Genomic DNA, 23,977 nt, shown 5'->3' on the forward strand with positions numbered 1-23,977 from the left:
AGGTAAAAGTTCAGTTTCCAAAGATAAAAATGTTAACTTATGCCGAGCGAACATCTCTGATATCTTCATTAAATAAGCAGTAGGGGAAAAAAAAATAAAAGACCACATATATGAGGGCCAAAAATTAAAGACCAGTCCGTATGAAGGACAATCCGTGCAAAAATTTGTTACAAAATCCTACTTTATTTTCTTTAAATATACATAGAAGTACGTTACACTGCTAAAAACTACTATCATAGAATTAACCTTACATCGGCGCTCACCTAACCACTGAAAATTAAAAATCGTGGAACAATTATAATTCATGTATAATAATAATGTGTATGTATATAATCAGTGTATCAATTGTATTTTCAATTTATCCTTTTTGGTTAATTAGAAGAATAATGTTATAATACAATAATATTACAGATTTGCTATTTTCAATTTATCCTTTTTGGTTAATTAGAAGAATAATGTTATAATACAATAATATTACAGATTTGCTAACTATACCAAAATTATATGTGATGATAACAATTTAAAATTTAAAATTTCGATAATTGTCTATGAAAAGCACAATTAAATTGTATTTGGTTCTCCAAAGTCACATCGTATGTCACCATAATTTGATGTTTGGTTGACTCATAAGACGCGTGATTTAAAGATTGCTAGTTCAAAATTATCCTCACGTAAACAGTTGAGATGCATTTTCCGAGACGACTTTCTAGTTGAAACCTTATTGTGATGAAGAATTTGATGATTGATTTAAGAGAGATAAAAATGCAAAGGATTCCTCTCTTTTCATAATAGATTCACTCTAATTTAGTATGTACCTTTTATTTTAAGCACGAGTTCTTAGTCGTTCGTATCTCATATCCATGGCCTACTTCAAATGAGATAATGGTAGGAGATTAGGAGTTTACAAGTTACCTTCTTGCTCTCTTCTTGTCTTGAATGATATTATATCAAGTACAGTTGGCTAGGAGAAAACATTATTAGATTGGTGGCACTGGACAAGCTATTAGGACGACATCAAGTGTAAAGGCAATTGCTCGTTAAATTAGCTGACAAAAGAAGCGAAAGACATAATGATTTAAGTTTAATTACCTAATTCTATAAGGCCTCATTCTTGAAAAATAGGCAGATAATTAAGCACCATATGCCAACAGATAGTATTTTTGCCATGCTAGGTCATTGGTATTTCCCTCTTTATTTTATAAAATGTCTTGCTTGAAAAATTACTGAAAACAAACCAAAATGAGCATACATTGTACTCCGACAATGTAGAACCAAATAGCTCAGAGATTACCTAGACACACTTCATAAACACATGAAATCACATTTTTAACTGAGACCAATACTTAACCGATCTCACTTTGTCAGCTAATGTAACTTTTCTCGGTAAGATGATGTCTTTTGATATTTATATTGACATTTGTAGTACGTAACGGTATAAATAGAGGAACAACTAACATAAATTACCACGAGTGCTCATATTTTTGGGTGCTAGCTAAGTAGAAATTGGTGAGTTTGTAGGATAGAGTGTACACGTAAAGAAACAAATAGCGATGCATGCAGATAAAACTTATAAGTGCTCGATGTTTACATGAAAACAATCAATTTAAATTACAAATTAAAGTGAGAACACATATTATGTAACTTCAGTTAAGTGATATATATGTCTATGAAAAATATATGTTGATAAAAACTTATACCAAATCAATGTATTTTATTATAGTTAAGTTATTACTCCTATAAATGAAATGAAAGTAAACATCAATTACCACATTTGGGTGGTAAAAGAGCATGTGAAAATACCACTACTAAAAAAGCTCGAATTTCCAATGAGAAATTCCAAGGGAGGTCCATCAGAAATTGGCTGGTCATAAGCTTTTCCAACGAACATTAATCCATTGGATCTAAATCCCATATTTCCAGCGGATACATACAACCCTTGAATTTTTTTCATCGCCAATATAATTCACTTATTTTTAGTAGTGACGTGTCGTGTTATCAACAATGTGACGTGAATATTGGATGCGGTAAAGTTTTTTGCGGATATATATTATGCATTCATTTGCTTGACGTAAACATGAAAGTGACTGAAATTTACTTGGCTTTGGTTAGAACTCTGAATCGAAGGAACCCAAAGTTCTTTCCTTTTCCCTTAAAAGCCCACATTTTGCGGTATATCTCAAATTGGTCTCTATGCATCAACCCAACATTTTCTTTCTCTTTCTGGTTTCCTCTCATTTCTTTTTCTTTGTTCTCCTTTTTCCCACTGTCTTCGAAAGATTCAACCTTTAATATTCAAATTTCACAAAATTGATATTCTTGTAGTATTGTTTAAGGTAAATAGTTGTGCCCTTTTCATGTCTTTCCTTATTTTTTTCAATTATGATGCGTGTAAAAAAGATAACTACGTATATTTTAACATGTAAAAAAGATAACTACGTATATTTTAACATTCTTTCACGTTGTTTCTAAGAATGCATAGAACCACCACCAAATGCTGAATAGAACCATCTTGCTTATGTGTGTTAATGTAATTTCATATTATAATGTTCTGTTTTTATTTTTCCCGAGGATCTACCGGAAACAACCTCTCTACCTAGGTCCCTACCTCCCAAGGTAGAGGTAAGGTCTACGTACACTCTACCCTCCCAGAACTCACTTGTGGGATTACACTGGATATGTTGTTGTTGTTGTTGTTGTTTTTTTCCAACTAAAATATGAAGGTTGACATAATATGTTATATTCTTGGATTGGTGTAAGCTGGTATATTCATCAAGGGGATCATCAAACCTATGGACCAAGCATCACATGCAAATTGTAATACCACTGATTTAGATTTTTCTATATTTTCTCCTTCCATTTATAGGTAGCATATAACAAGGATAAAATGAGAGAAGGTCGCTTCAGATGGTTTAGTCATGTTCTATCGTTGACCTCCAGATACTAGTTAGTAGGAGTGAAACCATGGTGAATGAAGGTGTTAAAAAAGGGATGAGTTAAACCTAAAATCATATGGAATGAAGTACTCTCGAAAGACCTATGAGGCTACTATCTCTCGGAATTCATGTAACTTTGAAAATGTTTGGGTACAATGGAAGAAGAAGATCTTTGAAGGCGATATCAATTTGTTGGGACCATGTCTTAGTCACATATGTTTAATTTAGGTCCTATATTTCTACATGTCTCTTAGCCTTTTCAGAGATTTTTATGCCAATAGAAAATGTTGAGTACTTTTTTATTTTTATTTTTGTTTTGTATGATGTTGGCCTGAGATGTTTAAACAGAGAAATATCGTCAGTGAGGATTTATAAATATAGCTGAGACCAATTTGTTTAGGACTGAGACGTTGTCGTTGTTTGTATTTCTTAGTAGTGTTTTTTCCTTTTGGGTATAAATATGAATGAACTTAAGCATCTGGCTCCTGGTAATGCTATTTTGGTTGTCCTGATATATAACTACAGAGAATAGCTTCTCTTGTTAGTTTTGTTCAACATAAAAGCATCATAAACTTTGAAAACTATTGATGGAATTAATATCATATACTTTTGTCTTGATTTTGTATAATTATTGTGGTTTTATACTTGGCACATAACATCGTAGTAAATTTTTCACAGGGAAGATGGGGATAACATTCTCCTGTCCATTTGCCAATTTTGAGGATTTGGATAGTCGGGTTGAATCATATTTGGTGAGAACATTAAGTTTAGGAAGCGACGACATGAGGAATGCATTACAGGCCAGGAATTTCAATGACCAAATTACTAAAAGGTCGAAACTCTTGAAGTCTTTTGGCTCCGGGAATATGATCCTTGAGGGAACTCTTACCTATAAACGGAGGGAATTTGAGGCCAAGATTGCATTGAGGACTCTTGTTTCCGATAAGGAGGATAAGAAGAACACTAGATCAGACAACCCGTGGAACAGGGCAGAAGTTTCTCCGAAATTGCATAACATCTCTGATAAAGATACTAGAACACTACCAGCAAGGTGTGGAAAACGTAGAGATCAGGCTGCTGTAAAGTTGCAGAAGACGTATAAAAGTTTTCGTACGCGAAGACAGCTAGCTGATTGTGCTGTTCTAGTTGAGCAGAGATGGTATAGTACTTTATAGTTTCTAGTTATAGTTCATAGTTATGCAATGTTGCTTCGAGTTTTAACTATGTAACTTTCGGTGTAATTTACAGGTGGAAGCTATTGGACTCTGTTGAACTCAAACACAGTTCTGTATCATTCTTTGACACTGAGAAACCTCAAACTGCCGTTTCGCGCTGGTCACGAGCGTTAACTAGAGCTGCTAAGGCATGGATTAACGATTTATGTGATACCAAAAAGAATGCCACCTTTTTATATTTAATAACAACTTAACTTTAAATTTTTCATTTTACCCTTAATGAGATGATTTATGGCCACACAAATATTTATAGCTTATATTTGGACCACAAGTTTCAAAAGTCTTTCGTTCGTTCTTAAACTCTGTTCTAGCCAAACTTTTCCATAAATTGGACCAGGAGTATATGCTAACTCCCTGTCAGATTCTTTTCTTCTTCTTTTTTCCGTTCTTTTTTTGGTTAGTTAAGTTCTGATTTTAGGATTTTACTTGTGTTGGTAGGTCGGGAAAGGTCTATCGAAAGATGGAAAAGCACGTAAGCTTGCTTTGCAGCATTGGCTTGAAGCTGTAAGTTCCCTTCTCAAAAGCAAGGTCAACAATGCCAAATTTCATTTTTTTTTTTTTATTTTTTTTGGTGAGATGTTTATTTATGTTGTTTATGAACTGTGGTGAACAGATTGATCCTCGACATCGATATGGTCACAATCTTCGATTTTATTACACAAAGTGGCTCCAAGCTGACAGTAAACAACCCTTCTTCTATTGGTTAGCTTTTCTTTGATCAGGAAGAAATTCAAGCAAACGGAAAAAAACATCAGAATTGATTTAGCAAACTATATAGTGAGACATTTTCCTCTTGAATGTCGCGTTACAGGTTGGACATAGGTGAAGGTAAAGAAATAAATCTTGAGAGGTGCCCTAGACCAAAACTTCAACAACAATGCATCAAGTATCTTGGTCCGGTGAGTTTTATCTTCTCTTTTAGAACATCAAATTTCTCTAAAGTTATCACATGACAAAGGTGACTCCCTAGGTTTTAGTTACCATAGTCCTCAGATTTAGGTTGACCATATGTAATTAAAGAGGTGAGCCAGGATTTCAACTTTATAGGTTCTGGATTCTAAAACGAGGACTTCAAGTGTCAATAAATGGGGTTTAAACTTAATATTTATGCATATTTAGTGAAATTCTTGACACAAAGACACTGTCAGAGCAAAAGCTATTGATTCAACCGAAACCGTATCCGGGCCTCTAGTTCCGCCCCTGTGTACTTTGCATGCTTGCATTCATTATGTATCAAGTGCAGGAGTTTTCTGAAGCAATGTCATAGCTCCAATTTTAACTTGTTTATAGAAGTAACGGTACATTTTGATGTAAGAAACTCAATTTGTAGCCTTTATGGGTAAGTTTTAGAATAAATACTTTCACCTCTAGATAGATTGCACCACTCTAGGCTGCATGAAGTAGGACAAAATGACTCATGAGCTATGAATAATACAGATAGAGAGGGAGGCATATGAAATTGTCATTGTAGATGGAAAATTCTTATATAAGCAGAGCAGAAGGCTTCTTGATACGAGGGGAGGCCCACCGGAGGCAAAGTGGATCTTCGTGCTAAGCGTGTCCAAGATTTTGTATGTGGGAATGAAGCAAAAAGGCACATTTCAACATTCAAGTTTCTTGGCAGGTGGTGCAGCATTGTCTGCTGGGAGATTAGTAGCAGAAGATGGTATTATAAAGGTAAAGAAAACTGCCACGATTTTGCCAACAATTTGTATCGTTTTCTTTTTTCTACGACTTCTTGTTTGATGTATCTAAATTTTTGCATGAAATAGGCGGTTTGGCCTCAGAGTGGACATTACCTCCCTACAGAAGAGAATTTCGAAGCATTCATGTTATTTCTTAGGCAACAGAACGTTGATGTCACTGTTGTCCAGGTATAGTAACTCATCTCCACTCTTAAAAGGATCACTTAAGCATATGCTAACAGATAGACCTTTTAACGTGAAAACTATTATTTCAAACGAAATTGATATCTTTTGAATTGACATTATTAGAACTTTTTAGGCAATTTTAAATCTTATCCAAGTTTGATGGCGCAGAGTGGATGCAAGTGTTGGGTGGTCATGAGCTAAATATGCAGTCATGACCTCTCTATAACAGTCATCCTCTGGAACAACATTTCACTATACTAGCCATGTTTTATGTAGAACCAATCTTTTATGTTATGTTATATTATATATTCTCTATAACAACATTTAAAAAATGTCCGAACAAGCAACGTTGTTATAGAGAGGTTTGACTATGTTTGTTGATTTTTTTCCAAAAAGTTATATATCTGGCTAAATTCGTGTTCACTGTCACAAAGGACTAGTGGATCAGTGATACTCCTCGCTCACTCCTTAAAATTTCGAATCCGACTTTGTTACTGCCTTGCTCTCCGTGACAAGAGTTATGGATATGTTGTTAAACTTCACTCCTGATGTTGCAGAAATTCACTAATTATGAGGAGGAAGCGCCCCTTACCAAGAAGGAATGCAGTACAAACATACGTAATAACTTATCAGCCCCGGATTTCAGTGAATCCAGCGCAGAGAGCAACCTCAAAAGATCGGACACGAAGAAGATTGATTCTGCTAACAATGTTTGTGGCGGAAGAGTACGACCCAAAATTGCTGTTGAAATACCAGAAAAGGAGGGCATTGTCGAGTTGTTTAAGGAGACCACCCAACAGGTGCAGCCTGTGGTTACACCGGCAGACGGATACGAAACACCAGATGAGTACTTATCGGACACAGAGTTTTCAGTTTCAAAGAAGAATTTATTCGATCACGAAAACGAAGAGGAGAACAAGGAACCTGTCCCTGAAGAAAAAATAATCAAGAGAATACATTCACATATAGGCATTAAGTCATATCATTTGGCTCATCAATTGTCTGCATGTAGATGGACTACGGGAGCTGGACCTCGTATCGGATGCATGAGGGACTATCCATCCGAGCTCCAATTTCGCGTTATGGAGCAAGTACAGTTATCTCCAAGAACTGCATTTCCAACTCCCTCGAAATCTGCCGGTCGTACTTACACGCCTACCATATTTTCTAGAGAAGCACATGATCAAGGCAAAAGGCCTGATTTTGAACTAGTTGTATTCTCTGAATCAGATATTCCATCAGTAAAAAGAGATGCAATTTTTGGTTGATTAATTAGTAGTTTAAGAGAAGAGAACAACTATTCTCACAATACTTTTTTGTTGTAAAATAGGGAATTTTCTGCTAGCCAGTTTTGGTTGTTTCTCTCTTTTTTCCCTCTTGAATTTTTTAACCTGTATAGGTTTGTACAGAAAGATGTAATTATTTTTTAACACATTCTTTTGAAGATTATTTAGAATAAAAGATCAAATAAAGTCTGTCAAAGATCTTTTTTTTCAGCTCAGACTTACATTTCTCTTATTCACTTGTGTTAATCTGATTGTCCTTACTCTACTTCTTTTTTGGTTGGGAAATTTTAGAGACTTCAAATGTTTCAGTTCTCAATTACTCCCCGCCTTTCTAAGCTAGCGTTTGGCCATAGATTCCAAAAAAGAATTTGAAAATTTTGGTTTGGGTGAAGTTTTTCAAGTTTTGAAAATGTGGTTGGCCACAATTTTTCAAAACATATTTCACTTTTTGTTTTGGAAAACATGAAACATTACTTATACCCATAAGTTCTAAAAACTGTCAAGATTACATAACCATACAAAACATACATACTTGCTAATTAAAAATTATGCCACAACATGATAGTTTAAGAACAATTGCTCATAACACACTTAATAGCTACTACAATTCAAATTACAATACAAAGATCCATCCCTGCAAGAAAAAAATCAATAATAGTAGCTTGTTATTCTTTAATATAATCTTCCCACAACGGTTGTAATTGTAGAAACATGATAGATACGGCTTTAATGGAGGAACATGGTAGATAGAATTAGTTGGGTCATAAACAGATGGATTCTTTTAGAAAATACAAAAGTTTGGGGTAGTTTTTAAAAGGTTTGAAAAGGCCAAAACATAGATCTTGGTCCAAAAATAGGTTTAAGTCAGAATTTGGGATTTGAATATTTGTTTTCAAAATCTATCAAAATTTTATGACCAAACAAAATTTGAAAACAAATCTTCAAAATATGCTCCCAAAATCTATGGTCAAATGCGAGCTAAGTCTTGATGGACAAATTTAGCAGGCATCTATGCACGGAAAATAGTAAATAATCGAGGTGCGTGCAAGTTAGTCCCGACAATAGGATTACGAAAAAAAAAAAGGGTACCCTATTCGAAGTATAGCCAACTATAGATTGAAATGAAACAAAACAAACATTAGTGTGACAACAAATTTAAAAAGCTATCATTCACTCTTCATTAGGTATTTACATTTAGTTCACTTTGATAGGAACCAAAATTATACAATGCAGCTTTATATTCGAAAATAGTAAATAGAGGATTTATACACTCCTTTCATATTTTTTTCCAAAAAACATTCACCCAATGTTCTGTACATGCATCTTGCCCCGACTAATTTAGATTCACGTTGCAGGGCTCGAACTCAAGACATCTATTTAAGGGGGAAGAGATCATATCTATCCTACCACAATGATACACACAAACAAATACCATCAGACATCTTTATAACAACGATCCTTTATAAAAACATTTCATTATAAAAGTCAAGTATTCTTTAGAACTAATTTCTACGTTAATTATTTTGTCTCTTCAATATAATAATAAAAGTTATCTTAACAAATAATGTTATTATAGAGAAATTTGATTGTATTTAAGCATAATTATCCAATTTGATATAATTTATAACTGATATATTTTTTTAGCATTTTTATTTATTTGCATTATATTCTAACGCCTGTAGCTATATCCTTAGCGGCCGTTTGGTTTGCAGGATAAGATGGAATATCCAATATTAAGTTTAGATCAAATTTATGCTGTGTTTGGTTGACTTATAAATTTATCCGTCAACCAAACACAATATCCCAGACTTAATTCTATATATCCACTTTATCCCATCAAACTTGAGATTATAAATTAGTGCGAAGATTATAATCTCAGTATAATTTAGTCGGCAAACCAAATGACCACTTAATTAATTAATCTCCAGCATTGACTATGACTAGGGATACAAAAGTAATTTCAAGAAGCTTCAATATATATACATACTCTTTAGGGTTTTTGCTGCAAAGTACATTAAGCGTTGTGAGAGCTTTTCTTTAGCCGTCATAGCTTTATACTCGCTCTTTCAAGGTAAGTAAATTTTGTTTTGATTTTTGTTTTAAATTATTGTCGTTCTTTTGCTCTAATTTAATTAATACGATTCAATATTTTAGCTCAACTTAAATTTGTGTTGATTGATTTAATAATGGATGTTTATAATATCACTTGTTTGTGAGAAATCTTGATTTGTTATTCCTTTTTTTTTTTTTCTAATTGAATGTTGCCTGTTGATGAAATGGGTATTTGAGAAAAGGTGTTTTTTCTGCAAAAGTTAACTTTTTTGGATCAATTTGAGAAGAAGGTAACATGTGTATCAAAGCCATTGTTTTGTTTTAGTTGAATTACTCCCTCCGTCCAAAATAATTGTCGTTTTAGCTCTTTTCATGCTTATTAAGGAAAACAATAAATACAAGTTACCTTTTATTTGCCCCTATTTATTTAGATGTTTTTTGAGAATTGAGCACTATTAAGAAGAAATAATGTTTATATATAAGGGTATAGTTGGAAGCAATTACTAATTATTGTCTTGAATTCCTAAATCAACAATTATTTTGGGACAATTTTTCTTTTGCTAAAACAACATTTATTTTGGGACGGAGGGAGTAATTCATTGCTATGTTGCCTGGACTCTCCAAAAAGGTTGACCACCCGTATCGGATCCTCCAAAAATGCACTACTTTTGGAGGATCCGATACGCACCCGTCAACATAGCCTCGAACGGTATGGGTCCCTTACTGTTTACATACCTCTTTGTATGTAAACAAAGTCGAGCTCCAGTGAGCTCAACAATGTTAGATTTTCACAGAGAAGAAATTTGGGGTTGGGGGGTAGGGGTTTTGGTGGGGGGGGGATATGATTACATAGCTAACCTTACTATGTAATTATCTAACAAATAAGGGTCTAACTGAACTAACAATACATAGTGACGCTAAAATGAAAGATACTCCATTTCTGAGCTATAAAGATCAGCATACTATTGTGAAGGGTTGGAAAAGATACGTGAACCTGCAATAGTGGAAGCTGCTAAGTTACTGTTTGTTGGTGTCTTAGTTACCTCCAATGCATATTTTTCTATGTCATTGACATATGCTATGTCTCTTTGCTATAGCATTAAACAGTGTGACGGATAGTTGAAATTTTGTAATTTGTATAGTATATGTTAACCAAGCCCTACATCTGTTGTCACCGAGGTGTAACAGATGCAGAGATGTTATAAACGCACTAATTTAGATCATGGATCTGATCAAATGATTTAATAGGTGAACATGTTGGAGTATGTTTCTTTTGAATATTGAATGTTCTTTAGAGTATTATTGGTTTCTTAAGTTAATATAATGCTAGGTGCTGGTGTGGTTTGTTTGGCTTTGGCCTGCTCTTCTTTCATTTGGTTTCTTACAAATATATCCTGCATTTGCAGAATGGAATCTGCAACCAAGCACGCTGTTGTGGTGAAAGTCATGGGTCGTACCGGATCCCGAGGGCAGGTGACTCAGGTGAGAGTTAAGTTTCTTGACGACCAGAACAGGTTTATTATGAGAAATGTCAAGGGACCGGTCAGAGAGGGTGATGTTCTCACACTGTTGGAATCTGAGAGAGAGGCCAGGAGATTGCGCTGAGTGCATAATTATGAATGCCACATCAAAATGCCTCGAATACTTTGATACTGGCTGGGATTTATTCCCTATTTAATAGTCTTCAGTTTTATTTGCTTAGACGAGTAAGTTTGGACATGTCGATTTTGAGGTGTTAACCATGATTCATGTAATTTTGGTGCACTTCGAAGTATTGGAATTGTTTATGATTAATAGTTGGTAGCTTTGCATAATTGGCAGTAGCTAATGGTTCTGATTAGTTTTAGTGTGTTGGATGACCATCCATCTATCATCTTGAATCTTTTCTCCATTGTTCCTAATCTGTGATTTTGGTTATATTGGTTCTGTCCTGTGTTAGTTTTCTGTTGCTGCTTCTTTTGTTCTTGACAAGAGTGAGTGTTAGTAGTCCATAATGCCTCGAGCAATTATTCAAACTGTTTGTTTTTGCATCTAAGGATGTGGAAGTGGGTTGTGAATTAGGAGGTCTTAGGTTCAAACTTTAAGTGATTTCTTTTCATTTGTCGTAGCTTTTGTGGATAGAGTTATGTGGTATCTATTGTTGGTGGGAGGTGATAGGTATTCCGGAATTAGTCGAGGTGAGCGGAAGGTAGTCCAGACGCCACGGTTTTCAAACTGTTTGGTTTCAGTAAAGAGAGCTTCCTAAAGATTGATGAGCTTGTGAGTATTGGATATTGAATGGTTATACAGAAAAATAATTGTTGAACCAAACTTCAATATTTCCAAAAGCAAATTGCGCTTTACCAACTTTAATTGCACTCTAGAATATGGAAATTGAACATATAACAGTGAACAGATGAAGTCAAATTGAGCTAAAGTATATCATTCAAAATGTTTTGTGACATTTTCTTAATCCAATATTTTGTGACTTTTTTAGAGGAACAATGAACCATGAACACGATAAATATATTCTTCTATATTGAAACTTGTTAGTTTTAAGTTCACTATCAATTTAAACCATACATCTCTAGGTTCATCTAACCAATTCATTTTTTATTATCTTCACATTTGATTATTTCTGTAATTGAGGCGAGGATCTTTCAGAAACAACTTCTCTACCTTTCAAGGTAAGGGTAACGTCTGTGTACACTTAACCCTCCCCAAACCCTCTCTTTGTGGGATTACACTGGATGTGCTGCTGCTGTTGGTTATTTTTCTAGTTAAATTACTCAATTTCGAATATTAAATACTGAGCTTCTGAAAAAGAAAAATGGGATCTTCAAAAAGTTATTGATAGCGAGAAAAGGGATTCATTAGATCATTATTTAATACGTTTGGTAAAATGACATAATTGAAAAAGGTTATTCAACAGACTTTGAAAGGAACTCTCAAAAAATCTTATCAGGATTTAGAAGAAATAATCTAAATAAGCGCCTCAACTGCTTAAATTAAAATATTCGGTGAATATAAAATACATGTATAATATATGTATGACAGTGTATAATCAGTATATAATTATGCATACCTACTAGAGAAATAAATAGTAAATTAAGTTGACTATTTGTTTAGAAATTTGACGTTCTACTATAACAATAAATTCATTTTTTTTGTGCGGATTGTCCTTCAAAGGTACTGGTCTTTAATTTTTGTCCCTCAAATTGTTGGTCTTTAATTTTTGGCCTTCACCTAATACCATGAGGTTTGGGGTTCAAATTCCCGCTTAGTAAAAAAAATAACTCACAAGACAGAGTTTTGTAGCAAAATTAGGCCTATTCGGGCAAAAGTTAGGCCTTAAAGACAGAGTTCTGCAAAATTTCAACTGAGTTAAAAAAAAAAATTGTCTTGATGTAAACATCTACCTTAAGGTAGAGTTTTCCCTTATGCTGGCTGAAGGCAAAACTCTACCTTATCAGGTAAAATTCTGCCTTGCAAATCCAAATTTTACTTTGCGATTTTTTTAAAATAAAATTTGATTGAGCGGGAATTTGAACCCGGAGCCAAGGGGTTTTTAGCGAAAGCCAAAAATTAAAGACCACCACCGAATAAGGTCAATCGTGCAAATTGCCCCAATAAATTTGAATGTTGGATTTGGGCCTAAAGATACAGTCATATCTACTAAAAGAGCCCAATCTTTACTGGGCCGAGAGCTCTATCTCATTATAGCCACGGAACCCTACTATAAACATTTCTAGGGTTTTAACAATCTCCATTTTCTATACAACAAGCAACCTCTCTTCTCACCGAAAGGTAAGCCGTCACGTATTTCAATGTTGTGTTAAATTAATTGTTCTTCTTTTGCTCTAATTCTATCATTTAGCTTAGCTTAGATTTGTGTTGATTGATTTAATAATGGATGTATTAAGAATTCCTTAAGTCCTGATTTGTTATTGTTTTTTTTAATTGAATGTTGCCTGTTGATAAATAGGTAATGAAAAACACGTGCCTTTTTTTTTTTTTTTGTACAAAGTTTGTGTGTTAAATTTATTGTTCTGTTTTATTTGCATTATCTCATTGTTTAGGGTTAGTTCCTTAAATTTTGTGGTCATTAGTGTCTTAAACGTTTGATTGAAAATAAGAATTTCTCTGCCTTGTTAAAAAAAAAAAAAAAAAAAAAAAAAAAAAAGAAGAAGAAGAAGAAAGAATGTCTCTGTATGATTAAAGGTGAAATCTTTACGTTATATACCACTTTTATGTAAGGAAAGTTGAGCTCCACAATTTGGATGTCGAGAGTCAATACAGGTTCATTCCATACCGTGAATTCGGGTATGGAATCTCTAAGTTTATTAAATAAAAGTTACATATTTGGAAACTAGGTTTAAAGTACTATAAGTCACAATAATTGATAATTCAAAATATTTAATAGATATATGAAAAAAGTGCGGTCAAAGAAATACTTGTTTGAATCTGAAAATCCGCAAGGGGCCACACAAATTGAGATGAGGGATTTTATATATATATATATATATATATAGAGAGAGAGAGAGAGAGGGAGAGAAATAAGACTTTTCATTCAACAGTCTTACATTTACATGCTACCCCAGAATGTATATAGAGCATAAGAAAAAAAACGAAGTAGTGAGGATGTGTCTCCAATCTAACCTTACTCTGTAATTAACTACTAGGAGTAACAAATAAGGGTCTAACTAACTACCAATATAATATTGAGTTATTAACACTGCGTAAACGAAATTAGACCATTTCTGAGCTATGTAGATCAGCGTAGTATTGTGAAGCTTATACCGACATGTATTACATTGTATGATTTTCTCACTATGTTATTAGAAAAGATTACGTTAATGCTTTGCTAAATTCTTTTGGGTCACACTTTGTGGTGTGTCACTTTACAAGTGAAGCTAGAAAGATTGTTCCTCTCGCTATCCTTTGCTCCTTTCGTGGTGTATTTGGACGTTGGGGAACTACATTATTATCCATTAAATTAGTTCCTTGTCAAAAAAAGAAAAGGGGGAGAAAGAAATAATTATCCTACGGAAAAAATTCCATTCTTGCATACACAAATTGTTCACAACAAACTGATCACGAGGAGGTACATTAGGAAGGAGCATGCAGAACTAAGAAACATAAGCTTGTAGAGTTGATACTGTCTCAGCCCTATTCCGGTCATATCACTGCTTTTGGTCAGGAAAGATATGTGACCCTGCAAAATGTTATACCTGTTTTTTAAAAAAAAGGATATGTGAACCTGCAATAATCGAAGCTGCTAAGCTACTATCCTGTCTAGTTACTTCCAATGCTTATTTCTCTGTCATTCACTTATGTTATGTCTGTTATAGGATAAAATATGTTGGCATTTGTTTTAAACTTTTGTAATGTATATGTTTAAAGTTTAAACTATGTCCCACACCTGTTGTTGCGGAAGTGCAATAGGTGCAGTGACATTATGAACACACAAATTTAGATCATGGATCTGTACAAATGCTTTAATAGGTTAAAATGTTGGAATTTTTTTTTTGGGGGAATATTGAATGTTCTTTAGTATTATTGGTTTCAAAGGTAATAGAATGCTAGTTTCTTTTGGTTTCATTTGACCCCTCTCGAAGTTGTCATCCATTATGGTTTCTAACAAATATATTCTGCATTTGCAGAATGGAATCCGCAACCAAGCATGCCGTTGTGGTGAAAGTCATGGGTCGTACCGGATCCAGAGGACAGGTGACTCAAGTGAGAGTCAAGTTTCTTGACGACCAGAACAGGTTTATCATGAGAAATGTCAAGGGACCAGTCAGAGAGGGTGATGTTCTTACACTGTTGGAGTCTGAGAGGGAGGCCAGGAGATTGCGCTGAGCGCATAGTAATGAATGCCACATTGAACTTCCCTTGGATACTTCAATACTGGCTGGAATTTAGTCCCTTTTTTTCTTCGGTTTTGTTTGCTTAGACTCGTAAGTTTGGACATATCAATTTTGGTCATGGTTTTAACCATGATAGTCGTGTAATTTTGGTGCACTCCCATTTGGAATAGTTTTATGATATTATTTTACTAGCTCTGTGTCGACGGCTGACGGCAATACTTAATGGTTCTTATTTGTTCGTGTGTGATGGACATCCATCTATCATTTTGAATCTGTTCTCCTTCCTAGTCTGTGATTTTGGTTATATTGGTTCTTTTCAGAGTCAATTGGTTTCTTCTTTCATGTATCTGAATTCTCTATTCGAACAGGCTGGTTTTGAATAAATAGAGCCTTCTTGAAATACGAACTGTGGGGGTACTCTGATACGGAAGGATTGTACCCAAAAAAGATATTTTGATGAATCAAAGGCATAACATTTGTGACTAGGGATACATATATACTTGCATATTCTATATGTTGGATTTATTTTTATTCTGTAAAATCTAATAGATAAGAAATTTGATGTACTTTTTCCTTTTTGTTATTTATTTACATACAGCACTTAAAGTTTTTGTCCCTTGGCAATAATTTAGAAACTGCTAGTAGAAAAAGTGTTAAATATGATATTACTATGAGAATAGTATGATTATATGTCATTTTACTTTTGCATTCTTCAGTAATAAAAGAGTATAGCAGGGGCATTACGACTTGGAAGCCATATAAATTCAATGAAGAGTTCAATATTTCCGAAAGCAACGCCCATTACAAACAGCAATTCATTCGCGAATAGGGAATGGAATTTAAACATGACTGACACTAGTTGAGGTGCGCATATGTTGTCAATATAACGATTGCATATATACACATGGTAAAAAACATATAATAATAGAAACAAAATCACATGTTATTTGCGGACGACATAGTTTTGATTGAAGAGACTCGCGATGGAATTAATGCTAAGCTAGAGGTTTGGAGATAGAATTTGGAGTTCAAATGGTTCAAGTTGAGCAGAACCAAGACGGAATACTTGGAATGCAAGTTCAGTGATGTAGCGCATGATGAGGGCGTGGAAGTGATGCTTGAGACACATGCCATCCAAAAGCGAGGGAGTTTTTAGTACCTTGGGTCCATTATTCAAGGAAATGGGGAGATTGATGATGATGTCACTCATCATATTGGGACGGGGTAGATGAAATGGAGGCTCGCCTCTGGAGTTTTGTGCGATAAAAAGGTGCTGCCAAAACTTAAAGGCAAGTTCTACAGAGCGGTAGTTAGACCTACTCTGTCATATGGGTCGGAGTGTTGGCCAGTCAAGAAATCTCCCGTACAGAAGATGAATGTGGCGGAAATGAGGATGTTGAGATAGATGTGTGGGCAAACTATGATGTGGGCAAACTATGAAGGATAGAATTTGAAATAAAGTTATCCGGGATATTGTGGGAGTAGCCTCTGTGGTGGATAAGATGCGGGAAGCGAGGTTGAGATGGTTCGGGCATGTCCAGAGGAGAGGCATGGAGACCCCAGTGTGGAAGTGTGAGAGATTGGCAATGGATGGTTTCAAGAGGGAGAGGTAGGCTGAAGAAGTATTGGGGAGAAGTGAGCAGGCATGACATGGTGCAATTACAGCTTACCGAGGACATGACCTTAGATAGGAGGTTATAGAGGACACGGAATAGGATGAAAGGTTAGTAGGTAGTAGAGCGTGTCTCGTGTGTTCTTCCATATTAGTAGGCGTAGTGTTACCTTTGTAGTTTCTTATACTTCGATTTCATGTTACTATCTACTATCTTTGGTACTTTGATTATCGTATAAGTTTGCTGCATTTACTATTACTTTGCTTCGTAGTGTTTATCTATAATATTTTGTCAGGGCTTATTTACTTTTTTTCAATCCTTATCTAACCTTTTGTCTTGCTTTCTCTTGAGCGGATTGTCTTTCGGAGATAGCCTCCCTATCTCCTATGTTAAGGGTAAGGTCTACGTATCCTCTAACCTCTCCAAACCCACTTGTGGAATTACACTGGGAATGTTGTTATTGTTGTTTGGAGATAATTAGCTGATAGTTGCAAAAAATAGTATTTAATGTTTAATTGTGCTTGTACATGTAAATACAATTGAAGTTTGCAAAATTGCTTTTTCGACAATAGTATCCAAATTTCATATTTCAATTTTGAAGTCGAAGAGTCAGTTTGATAAACAAACATTTCAGTTTGATAAACAAACATTGCTTTGAGATAATGTCTAAACATAACATTAACTTTCGACAAATGGGGCTAAAAATTTTCAACTTGCTTGTCAAAATTTTAAAGTAAAACGACAATACAAAATGAGATTAGAATATTTAAAATCTTTATAGTTTCCTTGTTAGTTCGTTCATGTTAGCTTAATTATATTTTTTGGATTCATCCAACCTATTCTTGTGTGATCATTCGTAATTGTTTATTTATCTAATTAAAATTATCCGAAATCTTGAATAAATCTCAATTACGCTGTGCTCGTCATTGTTATGGCCCAACGCAGGCCTCAACAGTAAGTGATCGTTTGGTAATTGGTTAGAGTTATACAGGTATTAATAATTAATGGATTTAGTTATGAGAGAATTTATATATTATTTTATGTAGAGATTAATTATGCATGATTTAGTTATTCATTTATTAGTTATTTCATCTTCTATCCTGCATAAACTAATATATAGATTCTTTCGTAACTTATACATGTATTAATTATGTGAGTTTTAATTACAAATCAAACACCGTATTAGGTGTGTTGAATTTTATACATAGGAAAAGAATACTACTAAACATGATATTACTTATGCATGAATAATTTAACTCCTATCCAGTTACAAAGAAGAAATTGCACGGTTTCCCTTCAATGGGCCAGTCTTTAAATTTAGTCCTTCAATCATAAAACTTATGCCGTGCGGTGAGTTAATATTATAATACAAAAATATAAATTTATGCCTCGCGAAAAAATTATGTGCCTTTGAGGACCAAAATTAAAGACCAGCACAACATAGGGTCAAAGGTCCAAATGACCCTTTAACACCCCTTCTACAAGGGATCATTTGCACCGTTTCCCCTAATTCGTGCTGATTTTTTTATTTTTGTCTCTCTAATAAGTAAATTCTTTTCGAAATATAACTTTATATTTTTGCGTCATAATATCTCATAAGTTATACCTTGCTCTTAAGGAATTTATATCCAATTATTAAAGGAAAAAAATTAAAGATCAGTGCAATCGAAGGACAAAAGTTAAAGACAACCCGATTTGAAAGAATTTGCAGGATTGTCCTTCGCTGGGGGTGGTCTTTAATTTTTGCCCCTCAAATTGGTGATCTTTATGGTTTCGGGTTCGAAAACCCTCTCAGTCAAAAATTTTAAAAAAAATCGCAAGATAGAATTTGAATTCGAATGCAGAATTTTGCAAAATTGAAGCAAAATTTTGCCTTGCAATTTTTTTTTTTAAACTAAGTTGAGTTTCGAACTCATAATTTTGGGGTATTAGGCGTACGGAAAAACTTAAAAGACCACCAATTTGAACGAAAAAAAAATTAAAGACCACCCCAAATAAAGAAGGCAATCCGCGCAAAAAATAGAAGGAAAACCGTGCAATTTCTTGAGTTGAATATTGGATTTGGGCCTGACATAAGTTTCAACCCAATATTTAATGGGCCGAGGCCCTAACACACTTAACCCTACATTATAAAATCTCTAGGGTTTCTATCACTTCTCTCATTCACAGCAGCACTCACACAGCAGAGAGAACTCTTCTCGGTAAGCCGCTCTCTCTCTCTCTATATCTCTATACACACAAATGAAATCTCAAATTCATACAAAATTGCATTTGTGTTTATAAGTTTTTAGGTTTATTTTAAACAGGTGAATCAAAGAAGAAGAAGAAGAAATGGACGCAGGTGTAGTAGCAGCAGTAGCGCCAACAGCAGTAGCAGTAGATGGAAAGGATGAGAATAAGATTCATAGTGATGTTATGCTTTTCAATCGCTGGTCTTATGATGATGTTCAGGTATACTTAACTTTTCTTTTTTTAACTGTTATATGTTTATTGTTGTTGTTATAACTGCTAAATTAATTTGTTTTGTGTTTTTTAACTATCTAAATTGAGAAATTTGAAGGAGATACTAATCTAGTTGATTTAGCTTGGTAGTTTGTTTATTTTTCCGCAGTTATAGCTGTTAAAATGCTTTGTTTTGCGTGTTTTTACTATCTAGTTTTAAAACACTGCACAAGTATAGGCTGTATATTTACCAATATTATATGTATAGGTTGTTATAACTGCTAAATCTTGTTAAATTTCATTGTTTTCTGTTTTTTTTTAATACGAAGAAGAGTGTAAGTTGTAGCATCTGAATATCTAAATTTTGAAATTCGAAGAATGTACTAATCTAGTTGATGTAGTTTGGTAATTCGTATATTTGTTCCATGGATGAATAGTTTGTAAACTAATCCTTTTAGATTTATATGTCTATTTACTATAATAAAACTAATTTGCTCATTTTGTGTTTTTTTTTTGTATGAAGAAAATTGCAACTTGTAGAACCTGAATATCTAAATTTTGAAATTCGAAGGATATACTAATCTAGTTGATGTAGATTAGGAAGTTGTATAGACTTTCCTTGAACTCCAAAAGGAAAACGTCCTTTTTTTGTTTCGCAGTTACATGTTTATAGCTGCTAATAGCTCTTTGTTTTAATAGAATAAAAACTAATTTGCTTCATTTTGTGTTTTTTTTTGTATGGATAGGATTGCAACTTGTAACATCTGAGTATCTAAAATTTGAAATCGGAAGAATAAACTAATCCAGTTGATGAAGCTTAGTATAGTATTGATTTTGAAAAATCTGAAAAGTGATTTTTTCAAATCAAAGGGCTAGGGTTAAAAAACCAGCATTAAGATACTGATGTTGCTAAAAAGGGTTTTTTTTCCAAAGTGACATGTCTATAAGTGACATGTCTATAAATGGTATACGAAGAATCTGCAACTCGTAGCTTGAAGAATGAACTAATCTAGTTGATGTTGCTTGGAAATTATTATGGACTTCCCATGAACAAAAATATTGAACTGTTTTTTCAACCCTTAAGGGCTAGGATAAAAAGGGCAGTTGTAGGACAGTAATGTGGCAGGTGCCCAAGCAGTTGGGCTGGCTATATGAATCTTCACAGACTATGTTACTCCTTTTAGCACTAGAAGTTCTCTACTTTTTTTACTGGTATATAAAAATCTGTAACAATCTAGATTTACATCACACCCCTTGAGGAGCCCCCTCCTGAACCCTAGTAAAGATGCTTTGTGCAGCGGGCTGCCCCCCATATAAATCTGTTACAAAGCTAAAAGACTCGAGTGAACATTGCACTTAAAGTACACTTTCTAACATGGCTTAACATTGACCTTAGCAAAGTGGTATCACCTATGGATCTTTTTCTGGTAATTGGTGTTGTTACCCAGTAAAAGTGGGCAATTTTATTCTCAATAACATCCAGGGGGAATGCTTCTTATGTTTCTGCCTTCTTACTCAAGTATTATTTTAAGCTCTATAAGCAAGACTGAAACTTATTCCTTGGCCTTTTTACTTGAGTATTATTTTAAGCTCTATAAGCAAGACTAAAAATTATTCCTTCTGCTTCTGCCTTTTTACTTTAGTATTATTTTTAAGCTCTATTAGCAAGACTTAAACTTATTCCTTCTGCTTCTTGCCTTTTTACGTGAGTATTATTTTAAAGCTCTATAAGCAAGACTGAAAACTGATCTTGAGTACAATTTGAAAGATCTGTCAATAACGATGATCTACTTTCTGGTGAAGGTCAATGACATGTCTGTTGAGGATTACATCACAGCAACTGCTAACAAGCATCCAGTTTACATGCCTCACACGGCTGGTAGGTACCAGGCCAAGCGTTTCAGGAAGGCCCAGTGCCCAATTGTTGAGAGGCTCACAAACTCTCTTATGATGCATGGAAGGAACAATGGAAAGAAGCTAATGGCTGTTCGCATCATTAAGCATGCGATGGAGATCATTCATTTGCTGACTGACCAAAACCCAATTCAAGTCATTGTTGATGCTGTTATCAACAGGTGCGCATAGATTATGAACGCTTAATTCATTTTCTTTAAGAATGGTTACTGTTGTCTGTCTTGATTAAGTTGTTCACTACCCATCAAAGTAGTTTTTTGGGCAAGGCAGCATGGTGGTGGATTAGGCTACTCTGATTATAATTTCTTGGTTCTTTTCTTGCCAAATAATCCATTCTTTTACTTGTTTCAAATGGGTTAACTATATGGGCTTGTTTTGGAATAAAATCTTTGTGCACTATTTGCAAAATTTGGTGTATTTTTGCAAATACTAATCTTCAGTATCCAAAATGCTGGTGAAAAATCCTTTTTTCCAGGTGAAGCTTAAGACTTCATCTTTTGAATACTTCAATTTCAAATTCTTTTCTTTTCCAACTTTAACCAAATATTGTCTAAATCCCTACTATATCTGTTCACTGATAGCTTTGTCTTCTCCATTTAATCATGTAGTGGGCCAAGAGAAGATGCTACTCGTATTGGTTCAGCTGGTGTTGTCAGACGTCAGGCCGTTGATATTTCTCCACTTCGCCGTGTTAACCAGGCAATTTATTTGCTGACAACTGGTGCACGTGAGAGTGCTTTCAGGAACATCAAGACCATAGCTGAGTGCCTTGCAGATGAACTAATCAATGCTGCCAAAGGTTCTTCAAATAGGTAAAATGCTGGAGATGCAGTGTTAGCTGATCTTAGAAAATCACATGCATATATATATATATATATATATATATATATATATATATATATATATATATATGATAAAGTTTACTTGATTGGTGCTTTTCTTTTCCAAATCTATTCTATCGATATTTGCAACTTTATTGCTTACTACTGGATGATTTTTGTTTTTGCAGCTATGCCATTAAGAAGAAGGATGAGATTGAAAGGGTTGCCAAGGCCAATCGTTAAGAGATTTGTTATTGGAGCACCTTTTACAAGAGAGTTTTGGGTTATGCTGTTTTCTCATTTCTGTTTTCATGTAGTACTGTAGGATGGAATGGAAATTAAAGGATCTGATTATCAGTATTTGCTGTTCCTTATGGATTTAATTTCTTGGATTTTTCACCTTGTTACAACTTTATATGCTTGGAATTTTGTTATAGATGTTAAATTTTGAAGTTCCTTTACCGTGGGTTCTTAGTCTTTTAGTTGATATGTTTGGTTTTGCTTTAGATGCTAAAATAGTAATAGTTCTACACTCAACTGTGGAGAAATGTTGAGCAACTTGTGCATTATTTTTAATGGGGTCTAATCAGCGTATACTTCTTTTTTTGATATAGCTTGTTACTTATTAATTGATATGTAAATGTCTTAACTACAATTAAGATTTAATCCTTGCTATAAATGATGTTTCCATATATGGCTTTTGATTCTGCCAAAATATAAGGAACTGCCTTTTCCCATGCATATTTGTATAAGTTGCAGCATGACCGTATTTTTCACTGCATATTTTGTTATGAACATGTTGGGTAAGATCTTTGAACTGAGGGTTCGGTGTTGGAGGGATGACTTTGTCTCCACGAAGGAAGAATTACACACTTGCCTTTTTCTTCATAAGTTCATTTATTATATACTAAGCCTGTTAATTCCGCTAGAAACCTTGTTTCACTTGCATAGTGAATTACAGAACAAAAATCAAACGTAAGATCTTCAATTTCACAAAAAGATAATTAGCTGTGTCGACTAAATTAGCATGATGTTAGCATTGTCTAATGGACATCCACTCGTTCATTAAACAAGCAAACGAATGAGTGAAGCAGAAAGTTGAGGTCAACTTCAAGAAAACAGTCAAAGATAGCAGCTTTAGCAAACCTAATCCTAAAGCAACTACAATAAGGTTTAATTATATAGAAAAAACTATAGAATGATAATACTTGAAAAGACATTAATCTTCTTAATTACGGAGTACATCAATGTATTTTAACCTGTATAGCCTATAGGAGGTTAATTTTTTTTTTTTTTTTCAAATTATCAATTAATATTTTATTACAAGAATTTACTTGTAATTTTCTTATAAATGATCTAATCATATAAGAAATTTACATAGATAATATATAGAACTTAAACTCTGATATAATTGGCATCTCATTATCAATTTCCACTCTTCATATTAGTTGTCTTCCTGTCTTTATCACTCAATTTGAAGTTCCCGTAGTTTTCTATTTCCAACCAAAAGTACAAATTTGGTGTTTTTTGACAAAAAAATGTTAGATGGAAATTGGAATATTTGAATTTATTACAAATAGATCATTTTCTATTTTTGGTCATGTAGCAAGAGCAGCGTGCACGATATGATACAATGGCTAGGTCGTTATATTTGCATTAATTAATTAAGGAATTTTCTCTAAATGAATTTTAACCCCTTGTTATTTGGATTATTTAAGAAGCTCTCTTTTTCCTCCAAGTGGCAGTATTTCCATATCCTTTGCAGTTTTCCTCTCATTGTTTGATTGATCTTAAATAATGTTCACCTTTTACCAAGTCCAACTATGATAAACCAACGAAACCATCATGATATAATAATATATTTTCAATTTGCAAAGAAGAAAAGGGAACAATATTACCTAATACAAAACAAACAAAAGAAAACAACATAAATTGAGACAACAACTCAACTTCAGAAATAT

General features: G+C 34.0%; 4 protein-coding genes and 1 non-coding gene across 5 annotated transcripts; all 5 read left to right on the plus strand.

The window, feature by feature from the left end:
- The first annotated feature begins 3,565 nt into the window (after positions 1-3,565).
- LOC132041643 (IQ domain-containing protein IQM6-like) lies at positions 3,566-7,525 on the plus strand. The gene is made up of 8 exons (XM_059432347.1): positions 3,566-4,092; positions 4,182-4,296; positions 4,607-4,672; positions 4,782-4,870; positions 4,980-5,067; positions 5,606-5,845; positions 5,941-6,042; positions 6,597-7,525. The coding sequence occupies exons 1-8, from the start codon at positions 3,617-3,619 to the stop codon at positions 7,305-7,307; spliced, it is 1,887 nt and encodes a 628-aa protein (XP_059288330.1). The 5' UTR covers positions 3,566-3,616; the 3' UTR covers positions 7,308-7,525.
- Positions 7,526-9,233: 1,708 nt separating this feature from the next.
- Positions 9,234-11,294, plus strand: LOC132041642 (small ribosomal subunit protein eS28). Its single transcript, XM_059432346.1, has 2 exons — positions 9,234-9,396; positions 10,784-11,294. The coding sequence occupies exon 2, from the start codon at positions 10,785-10,787 to the stop codon at positions 10,980-10,982; it is 198 nt and encodes a 65-aa protein (XP_059288329.1). The 5' UTR covers positions 9,234-9,396; position 10,784; the 3' UTR covers positions 10,983-11,294.
- A 1,723-nt stretch (positions 11,295-13,017) lies between these two features.
- LOC132041644 (small ribosomal subunit protein eS28) lies at positions 13,018-15,417 on the plus strand. The gene is made up of 2 exons (XM_059432348.1): positions 13,018-13,163; positions 15,020-15,417. Exon 2 carries the CDS (start codon positions 15,021-15,023, stop codon positions 15,216-15,218), a length of 198 nt encoding a protein of 65 aa, XP_059288331.1. The 5' UTR covers positions 13,018-13,163; position 15,020; the 3' UTR covers positions 15,219-15,417.
- Positions 14,213-14,340, plus strand: LOC132041678 (small nucleolar RNA snoR136). The gene has a single exon (XR_009411186.1). It is a non-coding gene; the product is annotated as a small nucleolar RNA snoR136 (small nucleolar RNA).
- Positions 15,418-18,899: 3,482 nt separating the features above from the next.
- LOC132041628 (small ribosomal subunit protein uS7) lies at positions 18,900-22,477 on the plus strand. Its single transcript, XM_059432324.1, has 5 exons — positions 18,900-19,040; positions 19,146-19,290; positions 21,085-21,356; positions 21,804-22,007; positions 22,205-22,477. The coding sequence occupies exons 2-5, from the start codon at positions 19,171-19,173 to the stop codon at positions 22,257-22,259; spliced, it is 651 nt and encodes a 216-aa protein (XP_059288307.1). The 5' UTR covers positions 18,900-19,040; positions 19,146-19,170; the 3' UTR covers positions 22,260-22,477.
- The last annotated feature ends 1,500 nt before the right edge of the window (positions 22,478-23,977 follow it).

Source organism: Lycium ferocissimum, unplaced genomic scaffold (assembly GCF_029784015.1).
Source record: "Lycium ferocissimum isolate CSIRO_LF1 unplaced genomic scaffold, AGI_CSIRO_Lferr_CH_V1 ctg11, whole genome shotgun sequence".
Taxonomy (NCBI): Eukaryota; Viridiplantae; Streptophyta; class Magnoliopsida; order Solanales; family Solanaceae; genus Lycium; species Lycium ferocissimum.